The sequence below is a fragment of the Cyprinodon variegatus genome, unplaced genomic scaffold (assembly GCF_000732505.1).
Source record: "Cyprinodon variegatus isolate N-32 unplaced genomic scaffold, C_variegatus-1.0 Scaffold152, whole genome shotgun sequence".
Taxonomy (NCBI): Eukaryota; Metazoa; Chordata; class Actinopteri; order Cyprinodontiformes; family Cyprinodontidae; genus Cyprinodon; species Cyprinodon variegatus.
The window spans coordinates 544,643-559,288 of NW_015150605.1; the positions used below are offsets into that span (position 1 = coordinate 544,643).

The window sequence follows — 14,646 nt, forward strand, 5'->3', positions numbered from 1 at the left end:
TGTTCTTTTTTCCCCCCAGTATTCCATAGTTTCCTGGTTGCATGCTACAAAACATGGGTTCTAAGGACACTTAGGGCCAAAGAGGAATTGTGATAAGTGCTGTCCAAATAATTCTTCCTGTGAAAAGGGAGGTAGGAAAGGGATGCAGGATGCATGCTATCAGTCATAGGGACCTCCAAATGTTCCTTTCCACTGCACAGGAGCTACACAGTTGCCCACAATCCTCTGGGTGTTAGGAAATACAAGCATAGTCCCCCTCATAGAGCTTAGCAAAAATACATTATTTCCTTATATGTAGTGTGTGTAGCACATGCAATAATATGTATGGTTTTTATAAAGGAGTGCTTTTGGCTAACTTTGGCTTTGAATATCTTTTTTGGTAGACTCTAGACGCATTTTATTCCACACATCATGCATTTCCAATTTGATCTCATAATGGCATCCATATGGCTGCAGTCTGTCTGAATTTGACACAGCAATCTGAAGTTCCTTTCCAACCCTAGATAGTGTTCTTACTGTTGACCCCAGGGAAGGTGAAGGAATAGAAGCTAGGAAGCAGAGGTAGGAAACATATTTTACCCAGATTGGTATCATCCATATTATTATTTTTTTGTAAATCATTGGGTAGAGCCCCCACTGCTACAGTTCATATATTTAGTCAGAAGCTGAGTGGTTGAGCCCCTTAATTAATTAAATTTGTATCTACGTTATGAGCTGCAGCAACTTGTTAAATCAATACATTTAATGAGAAGTAATCTGTTTCTATGAAAACCATATAGAAAGGTTTTGTCGATGTACAGTAAAAATCCTACTACGCCTGGGCTTCCTTTGCATGCATTGCTGCTTCATTACAGCTTGACATGCGGATAATCAGCTAGTGACACTGATGAGGTGTTAAAGGAAACCCATTGGTTATAAAATAGCTGTCTACTTTTCTACATTGTTTACTCTGGTGTCTCTTATAATTGTCATGGCAATGCTCTAAAAACAATCTGTGAACTTAAATGTCAGGCCATTTAAGTTGACCCATCAAGCCTAATGATGTCATGGTCATCATAGCTTGTATTGGTTATTTTTAGTGTATTGGTGCCAAGTCCTATTGGAAAATTGTTTCTATACAGCTTGTTATCAGATTGAAGCGCTGACATCCTGCAACAACCTGTTAAGTTGTTGCTACAACACTTTTTCCTCCCTTTAAACTTCCCTTAGATTTGATTGGATATATAACTGAGTGAATGGTCTGCTTTATTAGTAATGCCATCTTTGTGATTTAATATGTGTTTGGTTGGTTGAAGGAGTTTTCTCTGGATAACTCAGTAACAGTACCCCACAACATTCAGATTCATAGATTCTGAATGTTAGAATATCATGTTTTTCTATTTATAGAAATGGCTACAACACAGTCACATGGTGTTTCATCCACACGCCTCTTACATGTGGTTTTAGAATTCCTAAAACATGTTTCAAAATTATTTTTTCACAAGTACTTTTTGTTTTATAGTTGTGTCAACAAATAAAATGAGATTTAAAATTCCACCTGGCATGTGTGACTGCAGGAATAATGCAACAGCAGGTATTCAGTTTTAGCCACATCCCCTAATGGCCGACATTATTGGAAACAGGCTCAGACCTTTCCAGGTAGGGGTCAGAGGTAATTGTGTGACCATTTCTGGTGATGTAACCGGCATGCATTACATAAGCTTGCTCTGTTATTCTTATTTACTATTCAGATTGGTGACATTATTGGTACATTTCAATGAAACAAAAGCTGAATATTAGGTTCAAAGGCTTTGTCTTATGCAGAAGGTCTCCAATAGTGTAAATCAACATATTGGTCTGACCAGAATCCATTTTATGAGTGGAAAAATGCATCTTTGCACTTTTGCGATTGTGCCAAAATCACATTTTCGCCTAGCACACTGCCCACTAAAACCTTTGTTGAACAAACATGCTTCAACCTATTCAGTCCAAATTAGCCTGAGTTATAGTCAAGATGTAGCCTGGGTGCCATTTCGAACTGAGTCCCGCCCACAAGGTTTGAGGTCGGGAAGTTCGGTCTGGCATTGCTCCATAGTAGCGCGAGTATGATCGCCCACTCTCTGGCGATCCAATCAAATTGTCAGGGCGGGCTTTTCACGATGATGGACAGATGACCAACAGTAACGTAATCAACCACGTGACCAAAGCGCGCTTGGGTGACAACAACAATGGCTGCCGCCGGACAGTTGAGGTGAGTAGATTCTGCTATTAGGTCTGTTCTAGAAGATATCGACAGCAAATTAATTTTAAAAGAGGAACAGAGAAACGCGATCAAGGCTCATCTTCTTATTCTAGGCGTGCAACTGCACGCTTTGATTTTTGTTGACAACAACTATGCGTGGCTTAACATACGTCACGCACTCCGTTACTCTTATTGGTTGTAGGTCTATCCAATTGAGTGCAGAGGCATTTTTTTTCCTGGTTCGTTCAAAACACGCCCCATAATCACAGCTCTATGGAGCAGTATCAGACTCATATTCTGACTAGAATTGAGTAGGACTACGTCAGGCTAGTCAAGATGTGGATCTATAAGGTCTGAGGGTTCGTCCAGAGTTTCAAATGGGGTTTCATGGTGTTTTGCAGCATTTATTTTGGAAAAGAATTCGTCAAGGCTAAATATTTTTCATTTTTTTCTTTGTTTAATCACCTATAAATCAGACATGGTGACATTGAAAATAGTTGTTCCACCTGAAAAATATTCTTCAATGCCTTTCTGTCATACAAATACAAACAATCGTATTTCCAATTTATAGTTTGGGAGCTGCAAAATTGTTATTTCACCTTTCCGATTCATGATCCTCCACAGATGGGTTTGTCGTCTGATTGCCAACTTGAAGAGGGAGGATTTGCCACCTATCTTCTGGCTAGAGAAAAAAAACACATAATATGTAGCCAACATTTCGAAGTGGAATGTTTTCAAGATGACTTGGATAATAGTACATTGTGACAAACACCAGATAGAGCACTGGGACTTCATCAACAGCCGATACCACACCGTGATGTGGCAGTAGTGTTCTTTGGCCAACATGGATGTCTCCAGTAAAGCACATTCAAATGAAATTACTCTTAATTAAAAACACTCATTATCCTGCGATGGATTGGTGACCTGTCCGGGTAGTAACCTGCCTCTCGCCCATAGACAGCTGGAGATAGGCACCAACACTCCTCGTGACCCTGGAAGGGATCAAATGTGACAGTAAATGGATGGATGGATAAAAACCCTAATTATTTATTGAATAGTATGCACTGATTATCTGTGGCTTTCTGGTTGACAACCACAGCCTGAGATGCTAATCCAATTTGACTGATACCTTTATTTTATAATAGTTTTTAAAAGATAACAACACAACCTGAATGTTTCTATCTCATTTTATTAAAAAGAAAATGTGAAACAATAAAAATTCATATGAATTGCAAATACTGCTTTAGAATATAAATGAAAACATTTAATTATGGGTAATCAGACATCTCCCAAAATTAAGAAAATGGTGGCCAATAAATTGATAGACCTCTACTTTCTATCTGCTACCTCTGGAGTCTCCAGATTTACAAATGCCTCTTGCACTGTATGTCTCATTTAATATAATAAACACTGAACTGTTTCCCTGTCTATTTTTGTTCTGCGCCCCCATTAAAAAAACATCCCCCCTCCCTGATAAATTTGGTATAGAACCGCCCCTGGTAAAAACAAACAAACAAAAAGCAGACTGAATATTGTGGCATTTTGAGTCTTTGCTGCACTACATCATCCAGCTTGACCTGTTTATCTGAAGAAGGTGACCCAGCAGCTCCAGGCGCGCGCCGAGCATGCATGCGCCTCACGATTGGTTCCAACTTCTGCTGCAGCAGCAGCTCAACAGCTGGACCTGCACGCCAGTGTAACAAATATTGCCCAACTGTGACCGTTTGCCGTGTCAGTGCGCGTGCGTGGACGTGGCCAGATCCGATCCACATTGGTACTGAGGCGACGGTGACACGTCAAACATCCACGGAGCGCAAGGAAGGTTTTGACCCAAAGGTGCACGAGGGCTCTTTACGCTCCACCTTCTTTTTTTTTACGCACAAGACGCACGCAGACCCGGTGAATCCGTCACGGTGGGTTAGTTAGAGAGTCTGTGGAATCGAGCCTTTTTTATTTATTTATTATTTCTACGTTGGAAGTGCGACAGCGACCCGCGCTGGAGGCTGCGGTCGAATCCAGGGCATCCTGCTCTTTCCACCGTTCATCCATCCGTCCCAACATCCGCAAGCTCCAGCGGGAGGCCGGGGAGCGGCGACAGGATGTAGCGGCGGATTAACGGAGGAGATAGGGGCGCTCAGAGGAAGAGAGCTGGACCGGGTGGACCGGGGCGGGACGGAGGGGACATGGGGAAGGACCAGGAGCTGCTCCAGGCCGTGAAGACCGAGGACCTGCTGACAGCCCAGCGGCTCCTGCAGAGACCACGGCCAGGAAAAGCCAGTTAGTATCCATCCATCCATCCATCCATCCATCCATCTCCCATCCTCTAGTCCATGACCCCCCCTCCCCCCCAATCACACACACACACACCCTCCCATCATTTCCAGGTCAGGACAGTGCAAGCCCCATATAATATAACGCCCTTGGATCTAAATGTTTCTCTGTGTTTGTTTGGTTGTGCACTCTGCATGCATGCATCTGTGTGTTTGTGCTTTGACGTTGACAATACGATAGTGATGACGTTGCACATGTGTGAAAGCAGTCATCACCAGGATGCAATTAGAAATCAGGCGAGCTTGTCACCCCTTCCTCTGCAATTAGGCGTTTGTGTTTGCATCTGCATGAATGAACAGATGAATATATCTATATTTAGGGAGAGATGTCCTGTCCATAGGGGGGGGTGGCACGTGTGGGAGAGAGGCAGAAGGTCCTGCACTGCTCTGGGACATAAAGGAGGATTATCAGTGTGTGAAGGCGCCAGATGTTGACCGGAATAAATTTGGTGATTGTAAGGGTACACGTGCAGACATTTTCATGGAGCGTGAGCTTGCTCCTAACACGGATTCAGCTGGGACTTGAGGTGATAATTAGATTTCAATTACAACCTTGAAACTGCTCTCCTCCTCCCCATCTCACCAGAAGCTCTCCATGTTCCTCCTCCTCTTCCTCCTCTTCTGTCACCTACTTTCCTCCCTGCTCTTCTGTCACCTCCTCCTTGTGTGCTTGTTTGTCTATGATAAACATCGGCAGCAGTGCAGGGGGAAAGAAAAATGCCTCTCTCTACAAATGCCAGACTAGATCAGCTCTGAGGGCTCAGGCCGCCGCACACTGACAAAAGGGAACAGGGGGTGGAAGATGGAGAGGAAGAGGAGGGTTGTGGTGGCACGAGAAGGTGCAGGACACAGGGATTCGAGCAGGGAGGCGAGGACACAGGGTGTGTTGGAGGGAGGTTAAAATTTGTGTGTTTGTGTTTGCACAGGTTTTATGTTTGAATAATTAAACAGTATGCCAGGTCTCCCTGCTGGAGGATGTTGCCTCCACAGACAGACAATCCCAAACACTGTGCATGCACAAAATTGCAGGCAAGCATGATCAGAAACACACTTCACACTTGCAGTGTTAGTCATGTGCTTAGCCGTGTTTGTATTATTAATAGAATGCTAATGAAGTTCAGAGGCAGTACTGTGGTGGGTTAACGGGGAGGGAGGGTGGGGGTTTTCTGTGCAAAAGGCACAATTTAATGTTGGGAAATTTAGGGAGGGATTACAGGAATTTATGTAGGAGTCCCAACCAAACAGCTGTTACTGTAGGACTTCTTATTTGGGTTATATTTATAGATTAAGAAAGAAAAAAGTTCAATCAGATCTTTTTTTTATTAATAAACTGTTATCTTTAGTATAACACTTTGTGATGCAACAATATATCCAGCTAATGGGAGGAATTCCAGAAATATAACCAGTTTTTACCTTGTTCAGGTTTAACAAATCATTAAATATGCAGCAGTCACAACCAGGGGCGGATTTAGGAAATTTGGGGCCCTTGGTAAAGACAGGCATGGGGCCCTCTGAACTGAAAAGACAACACAAAAGACCCATTATAAACATACAGAAATTTTTAATATAATAGACATACATAATTTTTTCTACGTTTTGTCTCGCTTTTTTATTTTCATGCTGTCTCAAAAGGAATGAAAGATTTTTCCCAAACACTAAGCTCACTTAGCTGATTGCTTCTTCCTGTGTTTCCAAAAAGGCGACAGCAAAAGTGAATAACATAGTCCTTATTTTCACTGTAGACAAGCCATGATCTGCTTATCTGTTCTCCATTTTTCACTTGGATGAAATAATAGCTGCATGAATCATGACAGCAGACAAGATAGAGGAGAGCAGGAGGCGGGGTTATGAATCTTCTTGATCTGTAGAGCAGAGTTCGGTGCTTTTATATGTTGTCACCAAAATCTCCACTAGCAGAAGAAAGTCGCTAGATTTGGCACTAGGCGCGTTTTTGAAATGAAAGGTCTGAAAAGTCACTAAATATAGCGACAAAAGCGCATAGTTGGCAACACTGCTCATCACATTATATGTTTTCAAATGGTTTTCTGCTGTCTGTTTGGACCTTTCAGCAAATGGACTGATCCAATGTGGTGGATACTGAAGGGCCTGAGACAAACTTAATATTATAAGCATTCTGATGGCATGTTAGTGAAAGGATTTTTATCAGAAACATAATTAATGTGCACAAATAAGAAATAGTTGCATTAACCATACATGTAAACAGAGTTTTATGGGGCCCCAAGAACTTGGGGCCCTAGACAACTGCCTAGTATTGCCTAATGTTAAATACCCCCACCCCCCCGATCACTTGACATTTGATGAATAGTCTTTATCTATTTATTTATTTATTTTACTAAACAGTTTTGTTTTACTGTTTTATTTTCACTATTTGATTATCCAGTATCAAACAAATAAACAAGAAAGTCAAAAATTAGGTTCTTGTTTGTGGCTGATTGTGTATTTCTAGTCCTGATGCCAAAAAAGTATTTCCTTCTGTGGTGTTTTTGTTGTTGTTTGTTTTTTAGCCAAATAGAATAAAAGTTCCATAAATTTTAAGTTGTGTTTTATAAAATCTTTTTTCAGTGAGTGTGTTCAGTCTCTGTTTATTGTTAAAGTTACGAACTACTGAAATGTCACATTCTTCAAAATGTATTTATTTATTTTACAGATACAAGAGTCTTATTTAATTAGTGACTGCTCTTTTTACATGAAAATAAAAACACAACAGAATTCTTCCTTTTTTTAAACATGTTCTATCCATCCACCCAAAACTCTCTAACTGTATAGTTAATCTGTTAAAAAAAATATATCATAAAAAGCTCCTTTCCCTATCCAACCATTAACTGATTAATCAAACAAAATATAGAACAGATCCATTTACAACTGAATATTTATTAGTTGTAAACCAAAAACAGTCTTTAAATGCATTGGAAAGACCTCTGCAATTAAAATATGTTTATGTTTTTAGAAAAAGCTTTGCAAACATACATTTCAAACAGCATTAATAAATCACTGAAAAACAGATAAGTACATAAGTCAGGCTGTAACAGGAAAAGTAAAAAAATGCAAAGATTATCTCTGGAAGATACCAAAACAGAGACAAATTCTAGTTTATCTGAGAAATGGCTCAGATTGAGACATTTGAAGCAAAATTTAGGGTGACATGTCTAAGGGGTGGCAGATAAATTGGATAAAGGATGATAGAGTTGCTGCAAAGAGTTTAGAAAAAAGAGAAATACCACAGAGAATGTTTGTGGATGCAGTGAAGATAGACATGGATAGAAGGTGTAGGTGATGAGATGAACACAGATGGTGAGCTATGGTGATTCCTGAAGGGTGCAGTTAAAGATGGAGAAGATAAAGAAGCTAATGTTTTCAGAAGCCCTGATACAATTTATGAAGAAAGTTCCAGTTAGTGTCAATAAACTCACTTAAAACATGTTTATGAAAACACGGAAATCTCATTTTTATAATCAATATGTCCAAGTTTTATTTAAGAATATATTTCAATGACAAACCCAACTTAAGATTTTTTTTTTTTGTTCTCTATTGCATTTTGGAGGTGAAAGTATATTTTTTGTCCCTACTGAAGTACTGTTTTATCAACAGAAACTCCAAGAGGGGGTTTCATATCTTGTCCTGGAACAAACCATTTGGAAATAGCACCTTATGTCTAAAACAGAAAAACAAAGACAGCAGAAATTCCTCAGCTGTTTTAAAAGTTGTTCATGTTGGATTTTTGCTCAAAATTTTACTTTAACTTGAATAATGTAGGCGCACATATTATTATTATCATATTTTCGAAAGGCATCTTGTCATATTAGGATGTATATAAGTAGCATAAGGGTTCTCCAATTTCATTTCAATGTTTTTGTGATTAGTTTCTTCTTAGAATTATACTTTCTTCTTTCGTCTATGTATTTATGTAATTATCGATCTTCCTATTTTGGTTTGTTGATCTTTTTTTCCCTGAGTCTTACTTCAGCACCTTTGTGTTAATTACTCTTCCTCCCTTAGCTTCCCTGCCTCCCTCCCATTGCAGATCTTCCACATTTCCCCTGATTAACTAACCAATCAATGTCATCAGTGTTTAATCTTCTGTTTTTATTTTTTTTTATTATGGCTTTTTTCTTTGCCGTTTCTCTCCACTTGGGTCCTCAGCCCACAAACATGATATTAGAAGCTAGGTGAGATACTGCTTCCATGGAAAGTATGAAAATCTATACTGTACTTAAAGTTGCTGAAAGACTAAGTTAGGTTAAATATTATTTTTCTTTTGAAAACATGTGGGACAGAGGTCTTTAAATACAAAATAAGGCTGCTGGAAAATATCTAACGAAAGATAAAAACAAGGAGCTGTTTTAGAACTGCTCTCTTTTTTAATAAATCAAATGAAGTTCTTGTGACTCCTCTCTTGTGATTAAATGTTTCTTTGGCCCCAGCTCTCGATCGAATCCTTTGAAATTCAATCCTCGTGCTGTATATTGACCTAAATATGGATACAAAAATCTGTTTAAATAACTGGTGTAACAGCTGGGGCTTTTCACAAGCCTCTTTAAGAACCCTCATTCAGAACTATAAGGATCCATCCATTCATATATGCCACCTGACCCCGAGGGGAACGCTCACAAGTGCTGACACAGAGAAAGCCATTCAAATATGCCTCAGCCTATAAAAATAGGTAGTGCTTAGATTACTTCACTTTCTATCTAGGGAGTTCTGAGCTCAAGCCGTGACTCCTTAAACCCACATCCTTACCTGTTTGCAGAGTGGAAAGCATGAAGAAGCAAAACATTTGACTTTTCTGGCTCATTGTTTTGCTTCTCTTGTAGATTTTATGCATTCAGCACCAGACACAGGCAAGACCAAAGGCCACTGACCTCTAAACAGTGTAGACTGTCTATCTAGGGATAGACAAGTCAGTAAAGAACAAATGGCAGGTACAAGAAACTGGGTAAATATCTAAGCAGAGTAGATTTGCACAACTTTTGTTCAATTGTACATTTAGGTGCAAGGTTTCCAGATGTATTACCACTTTGCCAAGATCTGGAAAAAGATGCTGTTTCCCTGAGATAAAATTTTTATAGGTTGGCTGCAACAGATTTTTTCCTCAAACGTTGAAGCTCCGGTTTGGGAATGAACTTAATGGCTTCTGATTGCAAATTGGAAAACAGGGCTTATTGTTTGGCGTTAACTACTGCAACAGCAGCTCATGATATTTCACTTTGTCCTATTCACCAAGATACTAAAGGATTATGTTTACAAGTAGATATTTTACAGCGGTATTGGTAGCATTAGTTAAATGAAGGACAACCAGTTTGAAGGGAAAATATATTTCACTTCATTATACGCATTCTCTGCTATATCAGATAGAAAAGTCCAGGTTGCTGCAATATTCCCAGTAGGGCTTTACAGGGAGTGTTCTTGATGTTTCTCCAACTGGGCAGCCATGAAAAAAAAAATGCTTTGGTGATTTTTTTTATTTTATGAGCACCCTTCTCTAAAGCTATCAACATGAACAAGACTCGTTCCTGCAGAAGGATGAGGCAGGGTTTGATCTCAAAGGCCAAAAATTAGGAACGATTGCTTTTTCTTTTCTGGAAGAGTCTGATTTTGAGACTTGCTGACCTAAGAATGCAGAACCATCTGTCAAGCATGGTTGTAGTTTGGCTGCTGGTTGACAGAGTAAAGTGAATTATTAAGAGGGGAAAACAATTGCTATAGCAATGGGTAGAGAGCTGACAATTGGCTCTCAGTTAAATTTCAATCTGAAAAACACGGAAAGAAAAAGACAATTAGAGGAATTTTATTGATACAATTACTTTTGTCTTTGGGGCTCAGATCTCAACAGGAAACATAGCGCTGAATTTAGTTTTATACACATGAACATGAGTAATGAACAGGGCTGTTTCCCCCCAGGCCTTAAACTGGTGGTAGAATGGAGATAGATGAAGTTGGTCAGTCTGTAGACTGCTGGTTAGCGAGACAGTATGCTGAGCTTTATGGGGACATTCAGTGGACAGCGTGAGCTTATACTAGAGCTTCACTCAGGGACCTGGAAGATGGAAGTCCAGCTTGGATAATACAGTTTGAGAGAACCTGTCCATGATGAGCAAGCATGAAGCTACAGTGGAGAGGAAAAACTCCCAGTTGGGAAGAAACCTTTGCAGAACCAGGCTCAACATGGCGGTCTTCTGCCGGACCGGTTGAGATAAGACAGGGAACGCAGTAAGAGTCCAGGAGGAATGACACTCTGATGGGGACAAAGTAGAAGAAGCACCATGGAAAGTCAGATGAAGCTTTAACTACGATGGTGGTGAAGGGGATGGAGGTGGGTTGAATCAGGTCATCTGAATCAAAGTCAGTCATAGCGCACCCACTGCCTGCGCTTTAGGTAGCAGACTGAGTTGCGATTTGGAGACCTATTAAGATGATCTCTGGATGCTGATCGGGCTTTCGTGGAGGTGTGGTTCAAAGCTGATTAGCATGTGTCAGAGGCGCATGAGGGTAAGTAATCAGTTAAATCAGTTGAACTTCCGCCTAGACTCCATTTTAATGAACAGCAACTCCAAACACACGAACACTGTTGTTAGGATGAGCAAACATCAAGGTTTGGGTGTAGCCTTCACAAAGAAATGTCACAAAAAGGTGAACTATACTTATCAGCTCTTTCTGTACCAGGAGAACAGGTTCAAGCAAACAAGCTTAAATAAACTCAACTTAAGGAGGACTATGCTCCAGAATTATGTTAGAAGTATGTTGATGGCTACAAAGTGGCTGGGTATCTACATTTAAACAAATATTACTGTGGGTGAACTGTGTGTATAGCTTTGATTATTATTGGTTCAGTAAAAAAAATCTCTACATTAAAAGTTGTGAATCCATTTGTTTCATTGCAAATTCTAGAAGCTGTATGATGATTATAACCCTGCTAAAATAATATAGGTCCTATGCATCATTTAAAGCCCCTCATTAGGGCTGGGCGATATGGACCTCACAGTACTTTATGATCCTACATTGATAACAATAAAAGTTAGGATGGAAAATATTAACATTACTTCTTCACAGTGTTTCTAAGGTAACTGTATTGCTGTGACTGCAGGTCAAAGGAATCATAGCACCGCAAATAAAAATGCTGAAAACTAAACATATTAAAACAGGCTTCCTCTGGACACCAGTTACATAATTAAGTTTGATTTGTAAAGTCCAACAGTAGCATTTTTTATCATATTCTATGAATTTTTCAACCCCCCCCAATGAAAAATAAGAAAAAAAGAAAAACATTTTTTTTGTCAGTTCCTTCATTTTCTTGAGTTTTCAAACATCCTTCATTTTAAATGATCATTCAGACGATAAATCAAAATTGATGAGAAATTTATCATGATAAACAATATGATAAATACCCCCGATATTTCAATGTATGTCGATATAACTTCTCACAGCCACATTGTGTTTAAACATCTATATTAGATGGTTGGCTGGCATTCTGCCTGGTTTGAACTTTCTTTCTTGATTATTTAATTATAAGCTTTGTATTTTTTTTTCCAAACCTGAATAAATATGTTTATTACATAAAATGATTATTTTTAACCAAGCCGACATAACAATCCTCAGTTATACCTCCATAGCATATGTATTTAGGTCATTTTACATGACATAAGATGTCATCTAAAAAATGTCAGGTATTTAGGTGGATTAAAGATAACTACTTGCTTTTTTTGCAAGCAAATCAACAAGTTTCAGATTTTTGAACGTGTCTGCAAACCTTAGCTCTTCTGTTATAAAAGAACATAAAACCGCTTTGAAGTCAGTAATAGCAAACTGCAGCAAGGAGGCATAACTGTCCCCTCAAATGACAGGCTACAGTGCACAGGCTATTCAGAACAGACATCAAGTGTTCTCAAAAACCTTTATTTTTAGGAACCAATTAAGAGGGCGTACGCTTGACTCAGTAAATAAATAGATAAAGAAAAAGTGCCCTGTTTTTCTCATGAATACGTCACGTAAGCGAATCAGCAGACATATTGTTCCATTTGTTTCTTTAGCATTCTCTGTAATTTTAAAGAACCTGCTCAAATCAGTAGAGATATACAACTAAATATTTGTAATATAGGTTATATAGAATAAACAAAAGAGTAAATTACTTATTATTCAGTTATATGGGACTTACAATATAGTTTAGGGACGCAGAAGAACTTAGAAGGAGGTTTTGAGGAAGAGCTGGGACTAAATAAGGTTTCACCTCTTCTTAATCCTTATATGAATTAACTGTTTTGTCAAAATGATTGCTTAAAACTTTTTTTTGTTGTTCTTTTGTGTGTTTTAAATAAACGTCTAAAAGGGAAACATTAAAGAGTTTTTACTCAAAACCAGGCTATTATAAGATGTGTGCCAGCTCTTCTTTAAACAGGGCTGGTTCCTCTTTCAATAATGATTTTCCTATCTCTGTTCCAATGAAAATAAAGCTCTTATCCAGGCTATTTGAGCACACCCTTATCATAATGGTTTCTCCTCTAGTTGCAGCAAATGACTAAAATGGCCGTTTATCACTGATAAGTGGGTTATCTTTTGGAAGCGTTTATAAAATCTTGGTTTAATCATGTGAACACTGTTTGTACACCCTTCCCCGAGCAAAATGATGACATCTTGCTTTTCCATGAAATTCAGTCAGGCGGCTCATAAATGAATGATAGCAAAAAATATGAGGCGTGAAGGAAATAACTGTAATTAATGGCACATGTTAAGTCACTAAACAAAAACTATTACAATTAGTATATTGCTGCACCTCTTGTTTTTTTTTATTTGCATTGGTTTTTAAGTATAAATATGAACATAAGAAAAAATAATTCCTCATCAGTTCTCATCAATAATTGGATAAAAATCTAAACTGTTTGCTGACTTGTCCTTATCAACCAGAAACATTACTTAATCCCTAGTTTAACTAAAACAGTTTGGATTGAGGGGAGTAAAATACTGATGACCTGATCAGGGTTTTAGGACCCGTTCTGCTATTTGATTTATCTGATTTGATTATGGGGTGAGCTGTTTGCCTTTCAGGCATGGACTTACATTGTATAACACCTAACATCTTACCGTTACTTATTTTTGTATTTCTTTTTTTACGATATTCACAAGTACAATCCTTTATTTTCAGGCTGGTTTTCTCTTTTGGGTGTAAATGTTGGTAGAAAGGTCTGCAAAGCTGCTGGATCTTGCTAAATAATTACTCGGGAACACTGTCATTTCACAACCCTTTCTGACGGGAACATTCATTAACTGAACATGAGAGGATGTTAAAAGTGTTCCTTCCAATATCAAATTGCTCCCATTTCTGCAAGGATACTGGCATTAATAGCATTATCTGTGTAGTTAAACTCTCCCCACGTGCTGCTAGGATACTTCTCGTAAACACAGAAGTAGCAGGGAAAGGATCAAACATTCAGTGGATGAGATAAATGATGGGGCTCTGATTTGGTTCTCTGTTTGCAAATGGTTGGTAAACTGGCTGGCTTTGCGAAAGAACAGACTTTAGCTTCAGTTAGGCACCAGAGGTACTCTGAAGCTCACTAAATATTCCTACTTTGAGTCAAAGCTTCGTATAGAAAGCATCCAAGCTTTCAATAAACTGCGAGTATGTCTGAATTTGACTTGTTTCCATGGCCTGTAAAGGCTGAAAGCGCAGAAATATTGTTGTCTGCTGAAGCTTATTGTCCTGAAACCCAGAGTGTCACTTAAAGGGGTCAGTTCTGGTTATTGTAAATCTGACAAAACTTTCAACAGTAAATATTTCCACAAACACCTGAGTATTGATTGTGGTACCAAATATATATACAAAAACAAATAGGGCCACCCACAAGCAGGCTATGTATTAACTTTGTATAATCCTACATATAAAATATAAGTTAATCATATCCATATATTTATATTTTGTCCTAGTTATGGACTGATGAATGCTAAAATAGGCACTACTGTATTTCAAGGAGAAGCAGAGTTAGGGCAAATTTTTTTTGCCTTAGATGTTTAAATGTTTAATGTAAATTCAGTTTAAATGTAACCTGCAGCAACACATGATTGATGAGACATTTTATATATTAT

General features: G+C 38.7%; 1 protein-coding gene across 2 annotated transcripts in view; it reads left to right on the plus strand.

Moving 5' to 3' along the window:
- Positions 1 to 4,071: 4,071 nt before the first annotated feature.
- LOC107086434 (caskin-1-like) overlaps positions 4,072 to 14,646 on the plus strand; it is a 62,353-nt gene continuing 51,778 nt past the window's right edge. Inside the window, exon 1 of one of the 2 annotated variants that reach the window (XM_015377368.1) lies at positions 4,072 to 4,498. In XM_015377368.1, the coding sequence (XP_015232854.1) occupies positions 4,405 to 4,498 (94 nt within the window). In that variant the 5' untranslated portion in view covers positions 4,072 to 4,404. The remainder of the gene's footprint in view (positions 4,499 to 14,646) is intronic. The other variant, XM_015377369.1, reaches the window with a different exon arrangement.